The sequence below is a fragment of the Zea mays genome, chromosome 9, assembly GCF_902167145.1.
Source record: "Zea mays cultivar B73 chromosome 9, Zm-B73-REFERENCE-NAM-5.0, whole genome shotgun sequence".
NCBI lineage: Eukaryota > Viridiplantae > Streptophyta > Magnoliopsida > Poales > Poaceae > Zea > Zea mays.
Window position 1 is genome coordinate 149510861 of NC_050104.1, and position 23916 is coordinate 149534776.

Sequence of the window (23916 nt, forward strand, 5' to 3'; positions counted from 1 at the left end):
GGAGGGATGCAGATCGCGTTCAGACCTTGAGGTGCCGTTATCAGGGTTGTGGCTGATCACGATGGTGTAGTCCCGACCTCATTATTTCCAAAACCAAATTATCACACAAAATCCAAAAAGGGTAAAGCATGAAACCAGAAGCCAAATATGTAGTTTTTTCATTCCCGACATGCTAAAAGAGTAGTTGAAGATTTACACTAAGACTCAAAGCAAGTTGAAGGGGAAAAACAGAGGATACCTTCTGATAACCGCCACCTGTGGCGAAGCGGAGGCCGCCGGTCTGGATGTCAATGGAGAAGATCTGCAGCCCCTCATGGCGAATCCAGCTTGGCTTCTCTAAAATCATCTCATCCAAGCAAGGGCAGGTCCAGTATAGGATAACTTTTGCAGAATAAAAAAAGATCAGAGTTAGCATGGATGGTACATATATATGCATGTAATCAGTGGCCTAGCCAGGATTTTATCCAATTCTCAAAACATTTGCAAGAACATTTGCCAGGCGTCGAGGCACGCGACGTGGAAGCCGTGCCTGCACTCGGGCATCACGCGCAGCGTCTCGCCGTCCCTGTACTCGCTGAGGCAGATGGAGCACATGGTGTCGGCCTCGGCGGCCCTGCTGGAGAAGGCGACCTTGGGGTAGGAAGCGATGGCGGCCGCGTCGAGCCCGACGGGGGAGCAGGCCGCGGCGGCGGAGGAGGAGGGGTAAGCGTCGTCTTCGGGGGACTCGGACCCCTCCGCGACGAAGAGCACGCACGGGACGGTGATGGAGAGGTGGCCGGAGCTGGACGCCGTGGTGACTGCTTCCCCGACCCAGTAGTCCCCGCCGCGGCCGAAGCAGAAGTAGAAAGCCAGCAGGAAGGAGGCGAACAGGATGAGGAAGCCGAGCGCGATGGCGATGGAGTAGCCGAGGCCCAGGTTGGAGAGCTGAGGTCGTGCCATCGTGGAGTTGACCGAGGGGCGGCCGGAACGGACGGTTGGGCGCTCCATCGTGCGGACGGAGGAAGAAACGGCTGCTGTGCGCGCGACCATGGGCCGCCCAAACCTAATTGGAGTATGGGCCGCACCAAAAAAGCAGCCCAAAACGTCTGCACTGCTGTATTGTTGTATTGTCTTGCAAAACTTTAGTACCATATTGGCTAGTAAAGGAGACATGGAGCGGCTTATAAGCTTTGGCGCGGTGGCTGAACTGATCAGTTTCAAATGGTGGCTGAATTGGTGGTCAGTTTCAACTCGCGCAGGCATAAGAATTTTTGCTGGACACCTGCGTGTACGACCTGTGGGGGCAGAACCAGAGCCATGGCAGAACAGGTCAAAGGCAGAACAAGTCAATGGCAGACTACTATTGCTTACTTAATAAGTAGTAGAGATTTATATATATATATATATTTATATATCATTTCTCTTCTTCTCCTTTTCAAAAACCCTAGGTTTAATTTAGGGCTTAATTCAACTTCTAGCAATTATTATCTTATTACCATTAATATTATTATTTTATTTAATGCACAAACATATAAACTCCAACATGATGCATTTTTTTGTCATTTGTTTGAATTAAACTCTAAATTTTGTGTATGCTCTTTTTATGATGCAAATGAGGCACATAAAATGAGAAGATCACTATATTTTCCTTGTATACAATTTTGAGTATTACAGGTTGATAACTCTATTGTGTGTATTAGATGAATTTAAGGTTAATTTACTATTATTTACATCATAGCTAGCAAATATATAAATTAAAAGGTGCATATTTAGAAAAGCAAACAGGAAATGTGTTAAGCATACATGTTTTCCTCGGAGTGATGACTTTTGGAAAGTGAACTTGTGATGTCTCCATGTAATGGACCGATATGTGGAATCAGTAAAAAAAATAGGTTAATATCCACATAAATCAGTGTACAATTAATAGAAAATGGGGAAAAATACATGTGTTAGTTATCTATATCTTCTGCACTGAAATTAACATGGAGATTTAGGTAGGGCATAGATTGCTAATTGCATGATAATATCTATAAACAAAATTAATGGTGTCTTTAAGAAATGCATATATATACAAGGACAACACATGAATAGCAGCTGCACAAAAATATAGTAAGGTTGCACTGACATTTAACACTTACTATGAAAGAAAGCAAAATCATGTAATCTTTCGTGAACTCAAAGAGAAGCAATATTGAAGTCAATGGGAATGAATAGACTGAAGCTAGTGTAGCAGCCATTCTGACCTACAGAAAAATAGATATAGTGCACATCATTACTTATCGCATCAGGAAAAGTGAGTTGCAAAGCAACTTACCAGAGCCTAGGCTTGTGGCAGTGCAACGACAACATTACCCTCAGTAAAGTTGAAATTATTAAATAAGCTACTGACACCCTCCAAAATAGTTCCAGTAGCAGCTCCAATCATAAGACTTAGAGCATATAGCCTGTCTAAAAGGCCAGAGTCCTTGCAGAGGGCAATTGTAACTACCTTTTGCATCTGCTACTTGAGTTAGCTATTAGGTAGTAGGAGCAGAAGCGCTTTCGTTAGTATGCAATATGTCCTCAACATTTGTGAAACCCTAGTATAAAATCACTGAATATTTTAGAGCTATGGTAGCAGCTCCTAGCCCACCCAAAGCAGGGTACACTGTAATAGGAAAAGTTTTATACGCCTATAAGAACCTTGAAAGCCATCCTACCAATCCATCAAATACCACACTGATGACACGTCTACTTAGGACACGTCTACCTTTACCTTACTAGTCAATCAATGCAAAAAAAAAGACAACGATGTCCAAAGCCTACTCCTAACAAAAACAATGGTGAGAAATTATATCATCATCAGTGTTTGATTTCAACAACGCTTCTTCATAGAGTCACGACAACAGCTTTACTTGTAGGATCGGAGACAGCAGTAGATGCTTGTCGTCACACCCACACTCATCGTTGTTGTGCTTCTCGTCTGCATGGCCGCCATCTGTATCGGCCGTTGCGTCACTACCGGCGTCGTACAGAAACGCCTCCTGCCAGCAGCGGTGCGGTGACCTGCACATCCATACTCGTTCAGCATCGGGTTCCATGGAGGCAACCCCATGGAGGTGGCGTGGAGAAGGGATGACGCCCTCGGAGAGTGGGAGTGGGAGCGGCGGCGGAGTGGTGCGGAGCGGCGAACCGAAAGATTCGTCAGCGGAGGGGGCGAAAAGCTCCACAACAGCTGATATGCGTGCGCCGGAGACTAGGCAAATGATAGAGAAGATGGGTGAGAAGGACACGGCGAGGAGGAGGATGGCGTCGGTTCGCTCGATCAGATTGTCCACATGGAGGCGGTGTGGAGAAGGGATGACACCATCGGGGAGTGGGAGTAGCGGCGGACTAAGGGGTGGAGCAGCAAAGATGACACAAAAGTTTTCTGGAACTATCCCATCACTTAGAGGGGGCGCGTGAGAATACGTATTTCTGGCCGTCCGACAACGATCCTGCGGCTCATATTAAACAGGTGACATGGCTGCACCTGGATTCAGCTTTGCTCCCTGCTCTTTATTATAAGAAAAGAATGTTCCAGGCTGAGGTGAGAATTGTGGCCCAAGCCCCGCTTGCTAGTTGTAAATTATGTGACTTATGGTCCATTTAAAATTTTCTATTTTTATGAACGTTTTTAGAGGTATTATCATTATCTTTTCATGTTTTCATTTTAAATATTAGCATCTAGGTAATGCATCCAGTAAAAAATTGTCAGAGTAGAAGGTTATTTTATATGCAGTCAGTGGCGGACCCAGCTGCTATGTCCAACTTTTTTGCAAATTGGCCCTTTTCGGGTATTTTTTGCACAATTATGCCCTTGGCAGTTTCTTTTCAAAAAATGGACCCTTAGCTCGGCGCCGTCATCATTGGCGCCGAGCTTGTGTGTGCCGGCGCCAATATTATTGGCGTGCATACGTCAGATGGAGGGATGACTTGGAATCTACGTGGCACATACCTTGGCGCCATAGATCTTGGCGCCGAGGTATTGAAAGGGAAATGTGCCCTTGGACCATTTCTAAGTATTTTGGTGATTGAGTGCTAACACAAGTGCTTTTGTGTTGATCTATGCAATGTGGTGGACAAAGTGCAAATCATGTCAAAAGGTATGTTTCTATACTTAGTACATTATTTTACGGACTAATGTGTTGTGTCTAAGTGCTGGAAATAGGAAAAATCGAATTGGAAATGAGATGGCTTTGTTCAGCCAAAGTCTGCTTAGTCTGGGAGCACCGGACTGTCCGGTGGTGCACCGGACTGTCCGGTGGTGCACCGGACAGTGTCCGGTGCGCCAGGCTGGCTCGAGCAAACTGGCCGCTCTCGGGAATTCACCGGCGACGTACGACTATAATTCACCGGACTGTCCGGTGTGCACCGGACTGTCCGGTGAGCCAACGGTCGGCCGCGCGATCTGCGCAGGACACGTGGCCGAGCCAACGGCTAGAAGGGGGCACCGGACATGTCCGGTGCGCCAACGGCTCTCTGGCTGCCAACGGTCGGCTGTGCCATTTAAGGAAAGAAATCGGGCACCGGACAGTGTCCGGTGTGCACCGGACTGTCCGGTGCGCCAGTCGACAGAAGGCAAGATCAGCCTTCCTAGATTGCTCTCAACGGCTCCTAGCTGCCTTGGGGCTATAAAAGGGACCCCTAGGCGCATGGAGGAGAACACCAAGCATACTTACAACATTCCTAAGCACCAAGACATCGATTCCGCGCATTTGTTTCTTTGTGATAGCATATAGAGCTCTTGTGGAGTTGTGAACTCATTGGGTTGTGTTGCGAGCTCTTGTTGCGACTTGTGTGCGTGTTGTTGCTCTGATTTTTGAGTCTTGTGTGAGTTGCTCATCCCTCCCTTACTCCGTGATTCTTTGTGAACATCAAAAGTGTAAGGGCGAGAGGCTCCAAGTTGTGGAGATTCCTCGCGAACGGGATAAGAAAAGAAAAGCAAAACACCGTGGTATTCAAGTTGATCATTGGATCACTTGAGAGGAGTTGAGTGCAACTCTCGTCCGTTGGGACGCCACAACGTGGAGTAGGCAAGCATTGGTCTTGGCCGAACCACGGGATAAACCACTGTGTCATCTCTGTGGTTGCTCTCTTGTGGTTATTGTGTATTTCTAAGACTTCTCTCTAGCCACTTGGTGATTATCGTGCTAACACCTAATCAAGTTTTGTGGCTTAAGTTTTAAGTTTTACAGGATCACCTATTCACCCCCCCCCCCCTCTAGGTGCTCTCAGGTATGTGCCGCCGGTCATTGACGCCTACCTCGGCGCCAAGATCTATGGCGCCGAGGTACGTGCCTATAAATAGAACCCTACGTCTGACTGGTTTGTGTGCTCATTCCTATTCTTCGAAACTAGAGATATCAGCCTGATTTATAGGATGTCTAGGCGTGGTAAATCTGCTAAACAAAGGTAAGTGTTGGATCCGCCTCTTATTTTGTGAGTCTATTATATTTGTGATTGTTATAGAGCTTATGGAAATTTAGGAAGGGTCCTTTGACCGGAACTGCCTTCGACCCGCTGCCTTTGCCAAGTGGTGTTCCAGTGCCTATGTGTTTTTGTGGTGATCCTTGTAAGGTTGATAAGTCTGAGGATCATGACACCTATCGACAGAGGTATTGGATGTGTGCTAACTTTGCATTTGAGCCAACTATTGTTCAACGTCGGATGAATTTAATGGTGAGAATAGTCTTGTAATATGTTAACAATTTGAAGACTCGGAGTGGTGAATGCTTTTTTGCCTACTAATAATTGCATGTTTTGTAGACTCCTCCACCACTATGTGATTTTGAGCAGTGGATTGACACAGAAATATCAGGGAAAGACAAGAAGTGGTTGGAGAATCTTAAAAAGTGGGATGCAGAGGACAAAGAGAAAATGGAGAAAAGACGAGAGGAGCTTGCTGCTGAGCAACAACGTGAAGACGAGCAGGAAATGAGGCGTGTTGCTGAATGCAGGGAAGAGAAGGAGAAGAAGCTTGAGCGTGCACGTCGTGCAAAGGAAGCAATGGAGGAGAACCCTGATGCATTTCGCAAGGGCAAATGGCCCCGTTGCACTTAGTAGTCTAGGTGTTTTATTTGAAGTTATGTAATAATAAACTTATTATTCGGTATTATGTATTGTTGAACAATGGTATTTGGTAATGAATTACCTTAAAATTGATGAAAACGACATAAATACGCAATTGATGAAAACTACATTTAAAGAAATTGTTGAAGGCGACTTCAAGCAATTGATAAAGATAATCAACACGCTGAAAGCAATTGATACAGAAGAGTTTTCTAGTAGTGCTACCACATTCCAAATTGTGTGGACCCTTCTCCATAGTATCCTCTCATTGTTGTTGTCTGCTGTGGGTGCGGTGGAGACGTCGGAGGACCAACATTCTTGTTGTGACAAGGGCAGCAACAATATGGATCTGGGCATACTTGCACCTGTGAAGCACCACCATTGTTGTTATCTCTTTCTTCCTCGTCATTTCTGTTGCTTACTTCCCTCTCTAGATCAAATATCCAATCAAATTAGCATTTATCAAATTTGACTCACATTCATAATATTCAATCAAATTAGCATTTATCACAATAACTAACATTCATCACATTCAAAAAACAACAAATTATAGCAAAACAATCTAACATATTTAACACAAAATGCTTACACAATAACAAAAATAATATAAAATTTACCTAGACGGTCGGGGTTGGACGACGACGACGCGGGCGAGGAGCGGGCGTCGGGGCGGGGCGGCGTGTCGCCGGCCGGTGGCGGGCCGCGGGCGCCGGGAGGGGGCGGGGCTTGGCGGGGTTGGCCGGGACGGGGCGCGGCCGTGGGGGCGGGTTGGTCGGGACGGGACGCCGGCCGTGGGAGGGGCGCAGCCGGGACGGGGCGGCGGGGCTTGTGGGGCGGCGGTCGTGGGAGGGGTGCGGCCGGGGCGGGGCGGCGGCGTTTGTGGGGCGCCGGCCGGAGGAGGAGCGCGGCGGGGCAGCGCGGGCGAACGGGGCGAGGGCGGCGCGGGCGAATGGGCGAACGGGAGAGGGTGGCGCGGCCGGGCGGTGCGGTGTCGGCGGGCGCGCGGGCGTGGCTGGCGAACAGGGCGTGGCGGCGGGTCAAAAATTAGGTTTAGACTTTGGTCCGCGTTGAATATAGGGGGTCGGCGCCAAGATCTATGGCGCCGACCCCCTGACACGTGTATTGCTGACGCCAGGGGGGTCGGCGCCAAGATCTATGGTGCCGACCCCTGACACATCACGGCCAGCCAGGATTCCACGTACAGACGTCAATAATATTGGTGCCGGCACACACAAGCTCGGCGCCAATGATGACGGTGCCGAGCTAAGGGTCCATTTTTTGAAAAGAAACTGCCAGAGGCATAATTATGCAAAAAAAAACCCGAAAAGGGCCAATTTGCAAAAAAAAAAGTTGGCTGCTATGTTTAGGGTGTGTCAAGAAAAAAAATAAAAAAACAAAAAATAAGGATCAACAAGACTCAAACCTTGACCACCAAGTTTAAAATATAGCATATACACCACTATGCTAACTACACTTATGTGATCTTAGGGTGTGCCGTGGACCATATGGACCACCCGCTGGGTCCGCCCCTGTATGCAGTTGTTCATGGTTATTGGTTGTAAGGTTGTTCATATACTAACCCAGTAATACTGCTGAACTTAGGGCTGAACAAAATACTTATAGCTTGCTAGCTTATTTGGCTGGTGGTCATTTTAACTCGGCTCGACTCGTCTTATTTTGATTTCGTCGCGAACTAAGCTAGCTTCTCAGCTCAATTTATTAACGAGTCAAGCTCGAGCCAGCGCCAGCTCGCTGGCTCGAACCAGTTAGCAAGCTAGCATTTGTCATCAAAATAAATCCTACACTTGTGTTAAATAAATTAATAAATGAGGAGTTATATTAATTTAATGTTAAATTAATGTGGTCCGTGAAATTGTGACTGTCTATTATTACTTTCTAGTGTTAAATTGGTCTAGATTAATTAGCAATTGATTATATTATTGTGTATATATTTTTTTGGCGCGAGTTAAACGAGCGGGCTCGAACTCACAAATTAGCCGAGCTAATTCTATGGCTCAATTCCTTAGATCCTATCCGGTTCCTTTAGTCAAAGATTAAAGTTTAGCTAGACGACTAAAATTTAGTCCCTACCCTATTTAAGCCATGTTTGGTTTGAGGGACTAAAGATTAGTCCCTCCATTTTAGTCTCATTTAGTTCTTAAATTGTCAAACGGTAGGACTAAAACAGGGACTAAACTGCTTTAGTCCCTAGTCCCTCAAGATGTGGCTAAAAGAAACTAAATCATATTAATTCCACGTTTGCACCTCATTTAGTTCAATTTAGTTCAATTATACTAATAGCAAGAGAATGTTAAAGACTATTTTAGTCTTCTTATGAGTCATTAAGTATATTCTTACTAAATTTAGTCTCTAGACTAAAGAAACCAAACATGGTCTTAGTTATAGAGACTAAATGTATTAGTAGCATATTACATGAATCATAAGAACAAAATACCTCTTCGCATTATCTCGAAATTAATGCAACTGAAATAAACGAGGCAAAAGGTCAATATAACAAATACTGCGTGTCATAAAACAGTAACATCCTAGAAACAAGATTTTGCAGTTCAACTGCTTACATACATGAGCGAAATAATTAATCAATATTACATTATAAGTTCTGCCAGAACTCTATTGGCCTCAAAGAAACACTATGGAACAAAGCTGGAAAACTGCGGCAGGGAACCCATTATCTCCCACATCCACACAGCTCTCTCCCAACATCTCATCTAATTCTCATCTACCTCGCCAGATGTTTAAAATGGTACGACATATGGCAGCTGGTACATATTAAGGTCCGGCAAAAATGTTGCCCTGGGTTGTAAAGAAGGCTTCTGCTGCACCATTGGATGGATCGGCACTGAACTATCAGTAGCTCTGCTTTGAACCATGATAGCATCGGAGTTCCTTTTACTGCTGAACAGCCAGTCTTCATCACCAAGATCTGAACCTTCATTCTCTATCAATACCGGATTCCAGGTAACAAACAGATCTCTGAACTTCTTATCTTTTTTCTCAGCTTTGCGGATTTTCTTCATATCTGACCGGGAGAGCTTAGTATCCTGCACTTGAACAGCTTCTGCATTCCTACCAGAGAAGCAGGGCTCTTCTTTTGAGGAAGAGGTCCTGATCTCCTGCTGCTTGATAGAAGGCAAGTCCTTGGGTTTTTGAAGAACAGTAGGCCGGGCAGCTTCTGGTAGGCGAACAACAGATCCGGTTTCCTTATGTAATACCTTCGGTAACGGAGGATCAACTTTCTGCGACACCATGGAAGCTGGATGGTGAACTCTCTGTGACATCATCTTAACAGGTGGAGGATCAAATCTTCTCATAACTCTAGCAGGCGAAGGGTCCACACTTCCCGAAAACTTCAGAGGTAGGCCCGATCTTCCAACTGGCACCTTAACAGCTGACTGGGGATCAACAGGATGTGTGTCCTTAGCTGCAGGCTGGGGGACAAGTCTATGCATGGTCTTTGCCGGGGATTCTGTAATCAAACATTTTTGTACTGCTTGGGAGTCACCATTGACCCTCCGCTGACCAGAGGTAGATCTCACATTCATCTTATGATGGCTTGAATTTTGCTTGCCAGACAGGGATGAACCTGATCCCATTTGTTGGACCAATGGTTGCTCAAGAACCCTTGGTTTCTCCAGAACAGCTGATTGGGGATCTTGACTACTTTTAATCTTGAAGCGAAGAATGTTTCCTGTAAAATCAAGTTGGGATGAATAAAATCCTGAACAAGTGATTGATTTCTTCTATAATAATAAATCAATCAGAATAGCAAAAACAAGAGAATAGTCTCACCATTCTTAGGTTGGCTAGGACTGGACAGGACAACCTTTCGTCTCTTGCCGCTGTCCTGTGAGCTCTCAGGAGAGTCCCGTATCGTATGTACAAAAGAAGGAGCTCCATGCTCTTCTGAGAGTCCACTCTTCTCCAACTGCTCAACTGATTCTTTGGGTACTCTTTTGGGACCCTGCTCAGCTTTGATGACATCTTCAAGCTTTCTCTTCTTATGGCTGTGCTTTGAGTGTTTGGACGTCTCACACTGCTTGGGATCTTTCCTGTCACTCCTTTTCTCTTTCTTCTTTTCGGCCTTTTCCTTTTCTTTCAGGAGCTTCAGCCACCAGAGCAATCGTCAGTTCTGATTTAGAACGGACGACGGGAATGCAATGCAGCATTTTTATGTATAATGATATTTACATGAACACAGAATGAATGTAGCATTTGCGTACAGTTCAGACAGTAATACTTCACAAAGACTATTCAATTATCCTTCTCATCATTACACAGTTAGCAACAGAATTGTATTCGTTTACAATCATGTTGAACACGTTACTTCCCTGACAACAGTTAAGACCTGAAACAATGCATAACTCTACAGAACAAGAAAACTAAAAATGGGCTCAATAAATGGTGTTGGTTGCAAATTGATATACAGGGCCAAAATAATTCTGAACTCCTTTGGTCAACAGAAGAGTAACATCAGAAAAAAAAAAGAAAAAAAGAGAGAAATGCACGTACTGACCCACAAGAGCACAGCAGCGAAAAAGAGAACTCTAAAAACAGTAGAAAAAAAAAGAAATGAAATCCCAATTTGAATAGTTGGTTTCGGACTTTCGGTACGATGGCAAATATCAGATTCTCTCAAACAACAAAAGGAGCATTGAATGCTGCTCCGAACAAAGAAACACAAAACAGCATTAATACAGTACAAAATGTCAAACGACCCTTCTTACACAAGCTTAGCCCAAAATAACGACATACTGTATTAAGAATTAGTAAATTCAGGTAAATACGAATTGACGCTCGACAAACAGTTTTTCAAAGAAAACTTTGAGAAACAAAAAAAATTGGCCAGTCACGGAAGCACTAGATGGCTCATATTCCAACCATCATACAACAACCAATTCGGATCACCCACGTCCACGTAATTTTAGGGCGACTAAATATGCAAATCTAGCACAGTTTTGAATCGAATTTGATGTTCTATCATTCTTTCAATGTCCCCGATAACCATGCTACCAGTTTTCGAAAACCGGACTAACCCAATCTTGGCCTACCGGCCATACAACTTAAATTTTTCAATCGATTTGGAGGACCTCGTTCAGCTACACAAGATCCATACACTTCCTCAGCTCGGTTAGCTTAGGCACGGGCAATACCCACATCACGCACGCGCAAACCACAGATCCGCGCAAAACCTACATATTGAACAAACGATCTGGCACGTGCGTGTGTAAATCCGAAGGTTCAACAAACCTTAGCGGTCGACTCCGGCTCGGCCACGGCCACTGGGTTCCGCACGTACCCCGGTGGCGGGTAGGGGAAGCACCTCGACATGGCCGACGGTCGACCGCGCTCTACCCCGCCGAGAGATCACAAGGAATCGAATCGCTCGAAATCAATCGATTCGCGGCAAGGAACCCGCCGGAATTTTTCGGGCTCGGCGGGATTTGGTTTTGGCGTGGCGGCTAGGGTTTCGCTACGGGGGAGGGGGGAATTCTGAGGCTGCGGTAGAAGGAAATGAAAGAGTCTCTTCTATGGGATGGGGGTACGCCACTATTTAAAGCCGGGGGCGAGGAGGCCGAGTCGTGCGGGCAACTAGCGCGTCAGTCTCGGTTACGCGTTGTTTCCGGAACGGATTCGCTGACAGTTGGGCACAGGCCCGTGGTGGGACGCCATGTCAGTGCAACAGACCTATATGCGGGTGCTGTGGATGGCGATGCGCTGCAACTACGCGTCGCGGGTGCAGCTAGGTTAAGAGCGTGTGGGCCCCGCTTGCAGTCGGACTTCGGAGCCGGGGTTGAGTACTTGAGTGTTCCCGGGGCGCACGCAACGTGTATGAGGGCCCACGACCCGGAACCGACCTAGAAGCGTCGGCAACCCGCAATCACGGACCGGCACGTGGGTCGCGTTGCCAGCGCAAGCCGGGTAAGGCGCGTCCGTCGTGACGATGTGCGGTGCGGAATGTACCACATCGCTATTTCTAGGCGACACAGCGTAGTAGTGCTATGGAAAACTTGGAATTTATCGTGTAAGGACTAGTCTGAGACTTTATTTTGTAAGGGAAAGATTTTAGGGCTTATTTGATGACTAGAGATCACATAGGAATTAGAGAAAATTGGGGGAGAAATAAACACCCTCATTCTCCCCGGTTAACAAATTAACTCTTAGTACTGATTTAGTGATAATAGAAATAGATCCATAGAGAATCCATAGGGGAGGATTTCTCTGAATAGCAAGGTAATTTATCCTCATCCAAATCGGCACTTAAAGGCTAGTTTGAGAATTCCATTTTTCTAATTTCTATTTTTTATAAGAAAAAATGAATTAATGTCTTTTGAAAAAATAAAAAATACTTGGAAAATGGGGTTCCAAACTAGCTCTAAGAAAATAAAAATCTCTTAGCAAAATGAAGTTTTCAAACTAACTCTAAATCAGTTGTTCTATTTTTGTGTCTAACAGATTGTATACGTAGTTGTGTAAAATATTATTTTGTATTGTAGATAATATTTTTTAGAGTGTAGTTTAAAAAGATAAGATACAAGAACGGCTCAAGATAGCTTTAACGTATTTGAGGGTTTGATTTTTTTTTTTTCCTTCACTCCCGAAGAAGTTCTTAAATCGCAGTCTTCAAGTCCTAATAGTCACTTTATATTCAGAACACCTTTGCCATTGTCGTTATAAAGAGTAGGGATGTAATCGGATCGAATGCGGACGGATATCACTGAAATCATATTTGTTTTCATATTTTTATTCGGACTCGAATTCGAATACGGATAGCTTCAGATACAAATACGAATACGGATGTTCTCGGATACAAATACAAATAGGTGTGTGTCGAATACGAAACTAGTCGGACACGAATATTATCGGTAACGAATTTTTTATCGGATATCGTGTAAGACATCATTCCACACATATCATGATTGTAATCATGTATCCACTCCTTGAATCCAAACATTTTTAAGTATTATATGTGTACATATGTCACGTTTTTAAAAAAAATCATGAATTTGTAGCATGTGTGCGTGTTATTAATTTATTTTGTATAAAATCATCAAAATGCAAATAAGTTACCAAAACTAATAAACATTCTATAAGAATATAACCTCAAGTCTCCACATGAAAATGATAAAGTGAACTTGGATAATTAGAGTGATTTCACGTGTAATTCACACAACAAGTAAAAGTGAAATGAAAGAAACACTATCATATTGTGGATTTTATGGTAAAGAGGTTATCTAACCAACCCAACTGGTCCCACCTTAAAATTTATCCAGAGTCAATGGGAATCGTCGAAAACAATTCAGCATTTAGATTCTATTTTGATAACCAACGAAGCAGTGGTGTAGTGATTGCGAGGAGTCATTTGCTCGGAGCCTTGGACCATCAACGTCGAGATCTCCACTCAATAAAGTTATCGTACCTCACAGAAGACGAGTCTCGTCCTCTATCACACACCCCAAGCATTGGCATTTGGTATCCCAAAGGAGTTACTTTTGAATTAGTTTGGTTATTCCGATTCGAATTACGCCGATTGTAAAATTGATAGGAAAAGTACATCCGGAGGGTGCCATTTGCTTGGGAGATCATTAGTTTCATGGACTTCAAAAAAAGCAAAACTGTGTTGCCTTGTCAACCGCGGAATACATTGTCGCGGGTGCTTGTTGCACACAAATTCTTTATATGAAACAAACCCTTCTAGACTATGGTGTAGTTTTAGAAAAGGTACCTTTGTTGTGTGATAATGAGAGTGTTATTAAAATTGCTTATAATCATGTACAACACTCGCACACCAAGCACATTGACATCCGTCAGCATTTCCTTAGAGACCATGTTGCTAAAGGATATATTGTGCTAGAAAGAGTGAGGACGGATGATCAACTAGCGGACAATTTCATGAAACCTTTAGACAAAACCCGCTTTTGTATGTTGAGGAATGAGCTCAGCATTCTTGATCTCAGAAATTTCACATAATCCTAAAATGGTGGTGTCAAGTTTGGATTGCATATTTAAATTTATGTATTGCATCTAGGACTTGTCTCACTTAGTTAAGATAACCGCCCACAAAACGAGTGAAAAAGCTTAACTCGGGCTCAAACTTGACAAGTTCAAGCTTTTAAGCTTTTTAGTACTTAAATTCCCTTTATTGTGCAAATATTGGTTCTTAAGATATGCATGTGTTACTACACATAAGGGGAGTATTCACAACTCAATTCATATTTGAAACTCCTAGTGCAACTCTCAAATGCAAACTCTCACCATTTGTCTATTTTTCTAAAAACTACATAACCTACCCACTCGTGAGTCATATCGTATGCGCCCTGGCGCTGGGCCCAACTAGTCAACCTGCCCTCACCCCAAGACGATGACCGCCCTGGCCCACCTGTCAGCGCTCGCTCGCGCCCGCATGCACGCGCTCACCCGCAGATTTGATCTCGGTCGTTGATCTATGATCAGATGGCTGAGAGCGCCTCATACCCCTTCGCTTGGTCTTTTGTTAAAAAACCCCTCCGGTTTCTGAGAATCAGCCCGCATTCCAATTTTCTTGCGCCTGAGTCACTGGTTTATTGCATAGAGACCCCTGGACTTCATTTTAATCACTTAGATAGGTTTAATTTAGGGTTTTGAATTCCAAAACTTGTAAATTTCATAACTTTTGCATACAAACTACAAATTGGGTGGTTCAAATTACAAAATGTTCATAATGTTATTATCTATCTGCTTAAATTATGTGCATCCACTGTTTCTATGTCTCAATTTTGTGGTTAGTCTCTAAGTTAATTAAGGGTTACAAAATATTTATTAAAGGTAAAATAAAAGATAAAACCCTAGTGAATATTCATATGCCTAAATTTGTAGACCTAACCTCATTTAATGTATAATTCCATCCCTGGAATAAGTTCATTTAAGTAAGTAATTTACTGAGATAGACTTAGTTGGAGAACCATAGACCACTAGGCATATTAATCTACCCCAAAACCTTTAATGCACATGTGTGTCTTTACCTTTTTATTGAACATCTGTTCACTCTGTTGCATATGTTTGGTGTACTGTTCTTTTTTCATTCCCCAAGTGTGTTGAATGAATGATTGCTTTGCGTAGATGAAAGTCGCCTAGAGGGGGGTGAATAGGGCGAATCTGAAATTTACAAACTTAATCACAACTACAAGTCGGGTTAGCGTTAGAAATAAGAACGAGTCCGAGAGAGAGGGTGTAAAACAAATCGCGAGCAAATAAAGAGTGTGACACAAGGATTTGTTTTACCGAGGTTCGGTTCTTGCAAACCTACTCCCCGATGAGGTGGTCACAAAGACCGGGTCTCTTTCCACTACAACACACCTTACCTTCTATGACATTCACCTTGTGTCATTGATAAGTGAATATATGTAATATATTGAAATCTATGACGCTTGTGTGACGTTTTTTGGTTCGTCGTGTATGTGACGTGGCTAAACATGTTCTATGACGATTTGAAGTTTTTCTGTCATTAAAATTGTGACAATTCTACTTCGTCATAGATTTTATGACATTTGCATATTGTCATTACGCCAAACAAGAACGTCACTAATAATCAGCTAGAGGCTTGCCATGTGGACCAAATTTTGTCATAAAATCATGCGTACTAGTGATGTGGAGCTGATGTGGCAAATGCTTATGACGTTTATCAATATGACATGTCGCTTTTCAATGACGAACTTCGTTGTCATAATTTATAAAATGGCTCATCCTAGTGCTACGCCAAAATTGTGGCCTCATTAAATCTAATTTGTAATTTTCTATTAATACAATTTTATATTAGCAAAATCTGTAGCCTATTTTTTGAACAATCACATTCAAATGTACAGATGTTCGCATGTCTTATTTCACAAAATTTACATATCAAAAGACCAAAATGATAGGAAACACAATTTCTAATTCATAGGTCACAATATGTCTTATAAGAAGCAACAATGTTCAACACAACTTGGAGCTACAGTAACAAAAATCAACAAACTTGGACCTACTTAGTTGTACATGTAAACAACTAGCAACCAACTATTGATAAAACTAGACATAGTTCAACTAAAAACCAAATTTCAGAACAGAAACATATATCCTACAATAGTTCACTGTTGGTGGCTTAGTAACTTTATGACCCTGGATTGTGTTAACCCTGGTTGAAGCTCAATAGTTGGCGAAGGAGACCATGCATTTCTTGTGATGTCTTCTTTAAACCCTCTATTTCCTCAGAATGTTTTACCCTTGAAGTTTCTGATTCCATCTTCAAATTATCCAACTCTTGTCGAAGTTCTCCTTTTTCTTGCTTCTCATTCTCAAGCTCAACCTGAAGATCGTGGACCTATAAATAAACATAACTTATTACTTCATATCTAGACATGCACATATAGAGAAATAAGAACAAGAACATAATTAATTGTAGCTACTTTCAGCTAGTTGTGCTGCTAGTCAAGAATGGAATATGATCTGCTAGTTGTGCAAAAAAAGGGGCTATCAAAATAGTTTTAAATTTTCTAGATACTGTCAGCATTAATTCTAGCTACTTTCAGCTGCTCTTGTTGTGTGTACAATTGTACAGTAATGCTATAGTAACGTATGAGAGTACATAGCAGCAACCTAGAACCATTTATTCGTCACCTAATACCCTTATCGTTGTCCATTTACAGTACTTACTACAACATAATAAGTTGTGGCAGCAGCCGCAGCCACTAATTCTCGCAGTCAAACAAGATGTTCTCTATGTCAAACCCTTTAGAAAAAGTACATGTTGCATGTACAAATGATCCAAAGAAAGAAGGGAACATGACTGGTATGTGAAACACTTGTACCTGTGATGATATTGCACCTCTAGAGGTACTCTTGGAGGCTGAACAAACACCTGCAACACGAAGAAAAGTAGTTGATTTGACAACCTGAGAAACAGCTTCTGTTGCTGACTTTGATTCCTGTCCATCTTGTACTGGTTCACTCATAATGCCTTCCATATCATCCTAGCAAAATGACAATAGTAGATGTTTCTTACATGGTATTATTGATGTATACTTTATGTAGAGAAGGAATAAAAGTAAAAAATCACTTACAATTGCTTTCTGTACAGACTCGGTAAATCCATTTTTTTGCCACAATGGAAGTTCTTGAATAGATCAATTGAGGTGGGCTCTACATCTTTGAATATATCTTTCTTCTAAAATAATTGCAAACAGTAACGAGCTATTATCTTGAAACAAGAACATGGTCTCAAGAATAGTGATCATACACATTATTGTTTCATTTCTTACCACAACATGGGCCTGTGCAATGTAGCATCGAGATCCAGTGCGCTGATGTAACCGGACATTCTCTCGATTTAGTTGTTTTTTGGTACACTTTTTCTGCATATGATACATGAGTGACATGACACAAGAAAGTATCTGGATAATATAAAAGATTCAATGCAAGATAGCATGAATGCAACAAGATGAGATGTTGCGTCTTCAAGAAAACCTTGATAATAAACAGTTGTATTGCTTATAGGGGAAGCTCTTAAACATTTAAGAATATTTAAGCTTATAGGGGAATGCTTTCATCTACAGTGCCAATAGATGATATCTTTGTATATGGAGGTCCACGTCCACATCGGATCTTCCCTCCCCCAATGCCATCTTCTGTGATATAAAAGTTGAATATGACGTAGAACAAAAGCTTTTCAGTTCTGATGAGAGAGCTGTATATGAAGAAGCCCTGAAGCATATCACTCAGGAAACGAAGGAGGAATATCTGCCCAAAGGTGTTATGTCAGTTTTACTGCTTAAGCATCAGAAAATAGCATTGGCGTGGATGCTTTCGAAAGAGAATTGTTCACATTGTCCAGGTGGAATTTTGGCAGATGATCAGGGTGTTGGGAAGACAATTTCAACGATTGCCCTTATACAGAAGGAGATGGTTAAGCAGTCTAGGTTCATGACTGCTGGTTCATACAGTACAAAGTTTGTCCCAAACAGTGATTATGACAATGGCAGTGATGTTGTGATTAGCATGGACAAGAAAGAACCGAAAGATGAACCCTTGAATGAGCTAGATGGTTCTGCACGATTGCATGTCGCCAGCAGTCTTAAGCTCTGTGATAGTAAGCCAAACACTGCTACTGATAAAGCTGAACCTAAGAAGAAGGCCAGAGTGAGGTACTCTGCATCAAACTTGAGGTTGAAGACTAGACCAGCTGCAGGAACAGTGGTCGTCTGCCCTGCTAGTGTTCTTAAGCAGTGGGCTAATGAGCTCTTTGTGAAGGTTATGGAAGACAATAAATTGTCAGTCTTGGTTTATCATGGAAGTTCAAGGACTATAGATCCTAATGAGTTGGCAACATATGATGTTGTTGTCACCACGTATATGACTGTGGCAAACGAAGTACCTAAAGAAAATTCTAATGATGAGCGAAAGAAATGTGAAATGGACGGAATATGTCCAGAAATTTCCATCGGCAGCAAAAGGAAAAAGCAGAGCAAGCCAAAGAAGAAAAACAAACCTAGCAATTCAGAAGGTGGCCCACTTGCCATGGTACTATGGTTCAGAGTTGTGCTTGATGAAGCTCAAACAATAAAAAATTACCGGACTAAAGTGTCTAGAGCTTGTTGTGGACTGAGGGCACAAAGGAGATGGTGCTTATCAGGAACACCTATACAAAACAAAATTGATGATCTGTATAGCTATTTCTGTTTCTTGAAGTATGAACCTTACTCAAAATTTAGTAATTTCAAATATATGATCAAGCACCAAATTACTAGAGATTCAGTTCGTGGCTATAAGAAACTTCAAGCTATCTTGAAGATAATTGTACTGCGACGCACAAAAGGTAAGTAGTTCAACCATAAATAAATAACTGGCGCACGTCCCTTTCCCTGGCCACTGGCTGAGTGTCTGAGGCTCTGAACATAAAGCTTTAATAGATCAAATTCAGCTAGCAACAATACTCAAGCTTGTTAAATTTTTATTGACTGAAAAGAATAAATGAACACTCAGCAACCAACCAATATTGGTATGGTGTCCACAATTAACATTAGAAGCTCAGAGGAAATATGTAACAAATTCCAGCATCACTAACTGACTATGTTCAAAAGGAGAATGTAGCATACCTTATCTAATTATTTTAAACATATTATAATTTAATTGGCATACCTTGTGCTTTGCGTCTGACCACATCTCCACCAATGCTTTCTATTGATCGTCTGTCATATGTTTAACTGGCGATGTGGTCCTCACTTGATTTGCTGGTATCCCATTGAAATATTTTTTTTCAGCTGGTACCTCATCTGTCGTTGTCCACCCTTGAGCAAATCGGCACATGCGGCTTTGATTGCATTATTGTTGGTGTCCATGGTGAATTGGGCCTAGTAAAGAGCATAAATGTTAGAATTTCAAAAATGCAAAAAAGTAGAATGATATTTGAATGGAGTAACATTGAATGATTGAATTTCACTTACAGCAACTTTGCCGATATAGTTTGTAACAATTGACTTATCCTTCTTGTACTCTTTCCAATGCCGGAGGATCGACATTTGCTGCCTAAGTATAATCCCGCCCTCTGATGCAAGTTTGGCAGCTTGCATAGGTGCTTCTGGCCGTATCTTTCCTTCAGCAATGTGTATGGGGATGTTAGTGCATAAACCTCTACTTATCCTATCCAGTTCTCTGCCCATACTTCTATTCCTTTTTCCATTTGGATCTATGGTTGCCTCAAGTGCACCTAATGAAATCATATAAATCGGTTAGTGACAATCTATAAGTTGTTGTTTGCAACACACAATCAGGTTATGTATATAATGAAGCCAGAAGAATTGTAATCATGGAATTGTAAAGATGATATTGCTAATCTAGCCAGAAGGACATTAATCAGGTTCTGAATTAATCTTCTCTATATTAGGTTAGAACAACAGATAGGAAGTGCATAATATATGTGATTACTATCGTCTTTCCTAATCCTACTTGAAACTAGTGCATTCCGATTACTATATTTAGCTTCCACAGTTTTATTACTATATTATGATGCTAGGAAGTATTGTAGCATGGATTCGATTAGGTAGTATCTGGTTAAGAAGCTTCTCTAAAATTGCAAAGTGTGATGCTTAATGGTTTGTTAAAAATGGAAAAGTTATCTCCAGTTTTGAGCCACACTCATTATTATGTTTACTGATTACCAGAGTAATAGGACACATGATAGTATGTAACTAATCATTGTATGAAAACAAAATGAAAATAGATTGCATTGCACAAATTAGATATAATCACTTGCCTTGATCACTAGAGTTGTTTTGGTCCTGTTGAGGGGTGGATGTGATAGTAGAGAGGCCTAAGGTTTCGACTTGTTGCAGTTCTGGACTGAAAGTTAAAGCCAAATCCCTTGTATTCTGCCTAGTAAATCTTGTAGGTTCATCTTGTTGCGCAGGTGCCAAGACCCTCTTTAATCTGTTTCTCCGGTTTGTTGCACACTTGTGGAAAAAATATGAACCACATCAGCAAATTTGTATGCTGAAATGTACAAGAAAATTAGATTGAAGAAATATCTACATGCGACGAAAAATAATACCTGATTGACTTCCTCATCTTCAGAACCTTCACCTTCCTGGACCTCATAGAAAGATCCAGATTTTTCACGAGTGTCAACCTTGCTCTTTGCAGAAGTATGGTTAAGTATTGACGCTAGTGTAGTGACACCAAGTCTTTGCAACTTTTGGTTATTCCTCATCAAATTCTCAGCTCTCAATTTCTCATATTCTGTTAGTGGCACTTCTGCACATGAAATAAAAATTATTTGTGTACTAAATATGATGGTCAATAGATGTACATGCAGCATTATCATTGACCCCATGGAAACCTCTATATATGATTTGTTCAGGGAATGTCATGTGTGCCTGCAGCCCCGTCGCTTAGCAGAGCCCTGCCATCCCGTGTGAAGTCGCCAAGTCCAAGTTGCTTTGTACTGAGTCTGAATTAACTAGCAAGCACCGAGCACGCCACTGGCCTGACGCCAGGCACGTTCTTTCAATTTTTTTTAATTGGCTCTATGCTCTCAGTCTCACCCACCCCACGTGTAAGTAGGCAACTAGATGAAAGTTCCTTTTATTTAATCTACAAAGTGCATAGTGCGGCTATTTTGTTTTTTTAATCTTGCCCAAGCCCTAATTAATTCATTTATCAAACATGACTCCAAATCATATTGATTATCATGTATTCTAGGAATAGAAAATATGATTCTGGTGCACAAAAGCGAAAGAAGAAACAAAAATTAGAAGCAGCAGCTCAATCTCAAAAGGGTGCTCTGGATAATTTCAAAAGTGAAGGGTCAGCTAGCAAATGAGGGTTTCAATGATTGGCATCACCTTGGCATTAGACTTAAAGAGCATGAAAGTGATGCAAAACATCTTACAAATATGGCTACTTGGTATGACTTGCAAATTGAACCAAGATACTAATGGGAATATTTTAGGACTGATTGAAATGCTAGCTGAATTTGACCCAATTCTACAACAACATGTTCAGCGCATCACTAATGATGAAATTCATGTTCAATATCTTGGCCCTAGCATTCAGAATGAGTTACTAAGTTTGCTTGCCACTGCAATTAGGTCTGAAATTTGAAGACGACGCTGGTGCCTGTATATGACCACCCAACAAGGACGACCTCTCCCTCATCATCCCAATGCAAGATGTCAAGAAATTACCTGTTGGTTTGGTTGATTTTGCTGTAGTTTTACGCCCAGGCGTCATGGTGATCTCCAGATCGAGCAGCTGAGCCGACGAGGGAGTGGATCCAGCAGACTCGCCGATGTGCGAGCAGGAGCGTGATCGATGGCGGAGTGGATCGAGCAGAAGACGGATCGATGGGGGAGTGGATCGAGCGGATTTGCCGATGTGCGAGCAGGAGAGTGGCCGGCGTGGGGAGGGAGCTGTAGCCTAGAGCTCCGATTTACCTGGGGATGTCGTGGGGAATGGGGAATGTGTTCGTCTAAGTTCTAAATGCAGGTTTTGATCCATATAAACAGACGAACGTACCGAATAACTATTGTCCGCTTTGCTACGTCGTCACTAAGTGTCATGTAGTGTAGTGGTATGCCTTGGTTACCAGAGAATATAGATGCCAGGTTTGAATCCTTGCTTTGATATAGTTTTTGCCCTTTTTTGCATTATTTTGCCAATTTAAAACATGTAAACAAAATTTTGTATGTTTCATTGAATTTTTTATATCAATCCTTTTTGCATTATTTTGCCAATTTAAAACATGTAAACAAAATGGTACACCTTACTCTAGTCTTTACTCGGCATCGCTATCATCATCATCCTCCTCGACAAGAATTGTTGGACTTTCATCATCACTAACATATTGCCATATAGTTTCATCTTCATCATCGCTTGTCCCGTCTCCTTGCACATTGTCTTGCCTTGGTTTACGAAACTCGTCAACTAAACTTGTATCGACGTGGTGACAATCTTCACTATCCAGTACTTCATCATTCAAATTGCCTTCATTCACTTGTACATGAAAACCTGCACATGTTTCATCTTGGTATGATAGTCCCAAGCCCATGGGTGTTTCCTCGTTTTCATTTTCAGTGACATTCCATAAGTGCCTATGTGTAAACTTTTGAACAATTCTCCAGCTTTCACAGTGTTTAGTGTCATCCAAGTAAAATACTTTTGTTGCTTGTGTTGATAGAATAAAAGGATCATCCTTGTACCAACAACTACCATGGTTGATGCTTCTAAAATATCCATCATCTTTCATTCTAACCTTCTTGCTATAAGTGTCAAACCAGTCACAACGAAATAGAACCACTGTGCGACATTTGGACATATCTGAGTTATAACGCAACTCAATTATTTCTTTCAATCGACCATAAAATTCGATATTTTCGTCACCATGGCAACCCTCACACATGACTCCACTATTTTGTGTTCTTCTATTTATTTCACGGTCGATAGTGTGATATCGAACCCCATCGACAAGACATGCTGAAAATATTCGAACCCGAAGGTCCGGTTCACATGACAATGCAAATAGGTCATCACTAATGTCTTCTCCATCCACGTAACGTAGTTTTGCAATCTAAACAATAGAATAATAATATGGTGAAAATCAACACAAATTATATTTGTTAATAAATATTATATTGGCATAAAACTTACATGCTTCTTAAACCAGAAAGAAAATTGCTTATCATGGGATTTTTGAACATAAGGAGTTCCTTGATCCGCTAACTCTTCCTTGTATATCCTGTAATTATGAAACATAGTTAATTCGAACATCGAATCTAATAATTAGCAAGTCACACAGATAAATTAGAATTATATCAGGGTGTTATACTTCAAATATTGCTCAACCTCCGGACAATTGTTTAGCACAAACCAAACCATTCTGTCATAATTATCTTCAAGATATGTAAGCCTTGGTGCTCCAAGTAGATCAACTCCATGCTGGAACACAGAAAAATCACCTTTTCTCAAATCAACACGCTCTTTGTTCCTTCCTTCACGATTGTGTCGTGTGTCAATATCATCAAAGTACCTTGAGCATGCTGTCAAACACTCATTAGCGACATATGCTTCTGCAATGGATCCTTTAGGTCTTGCCATGTTCCTCACAAACCGTTTCAATGTCAACAATCGTCTTTCTACTGGGTACATCCATCCATATTGTACTGGGCCTCTAAGGATTGCCTCATCAGGCAAATGAACAACTAGGTGTAACATTACATCAAAGAAAGCAGGAGGAAATATTTTCTCAAGTTTGCACAAAATGACTGGGATTTTAGCTTTCATTGTATGCAAAACATCTAACTTTAGAGTCTTAGCACATAATTG

General features: G+C 41.9%; 3 protein-coding genes and 1 pseudogene across 5 annotated transcripts; all 4 read right to left on the reverse strand.

Annotated features, from left to right (window-relative positions):
• Positions 1-471: 471 nt before the first annotated feature.
• On the reverse strand, positions 472-987 carry LOC109942659 (RING-H2 finger protein ATL67). The gene has a single exon (XM_020544791.1). It carries the CDS (start codon positions 985-987, stop codon positions 472-474), a length of 516 nt encoding a protein of 171 aa, XP_020400380.1.
• A 7629-nt stretch (positions 988-8616) lies between these two features.
• Positions 8617-11614, reverse strand: LOC100276436 (uncharacterized). Of its 2 annotated transcripts, NM_001150227.2 has the most exons (3): positions 11338-11602; positions 9880-10192; positions 8618-9778 (listed from the first exon to the last, which is right to left on the reverse strand). In NM_001150227.2, the coding sequence occupies exons 1-3, from the start codon at positions 11416-11418 to the stop codon at positions 8826-8828; spliced, it is 1347 nt and encodes a 448-aa protein (NP_001143699.2). In that variant the 5' UTR covers positions 11419-11602; the 3' UTR covers positions 8618-8825. The 2 variants fall into 2 exon arrangements, 1 of the variants encoding a protein (NP_001143699.2); NR_158546.1 differs by having other exon boundaries at positions 8617-9778; positions 9880-11614.
• Positions 11615-16024: 4410 nt separating this feature from the next.
• Positions 16025-22034, reverse strand: LOC103639374 (uncharacterized; annotated as a pseudogene).
• Positions 22035-22367: 333 nt separating this feature from the next.
• On the reverse strand, positions 22368-23916 carry LOC103640384 (uncharacterized). Of its 2 annotated transcripts, XM_008662976.3 has the most exons (4): positions 23621-23916; positions 23420-23529; positions 23242-23329; positions 22368-23161 (listed from the first exon to the last, which is right to left on the reverse strand). In XM_008662976.3, exons 1-4 carry the CDS (start codon positions 23627-23629, stop codon positions 22370-22372), a joined length of 999 nt encoding a protein of 332 aa, XP_008661198.1. In that variant the 5' UTR covers positions 23630-23916; the 3' UTR covers positions 22368-22369. The 2 variants fall into 2 exon arrangements, 1 of the variants encoding a protein (XP_008661198.1); XR_004852813.1 differs by having other exon boundaries at positions 23437-23667.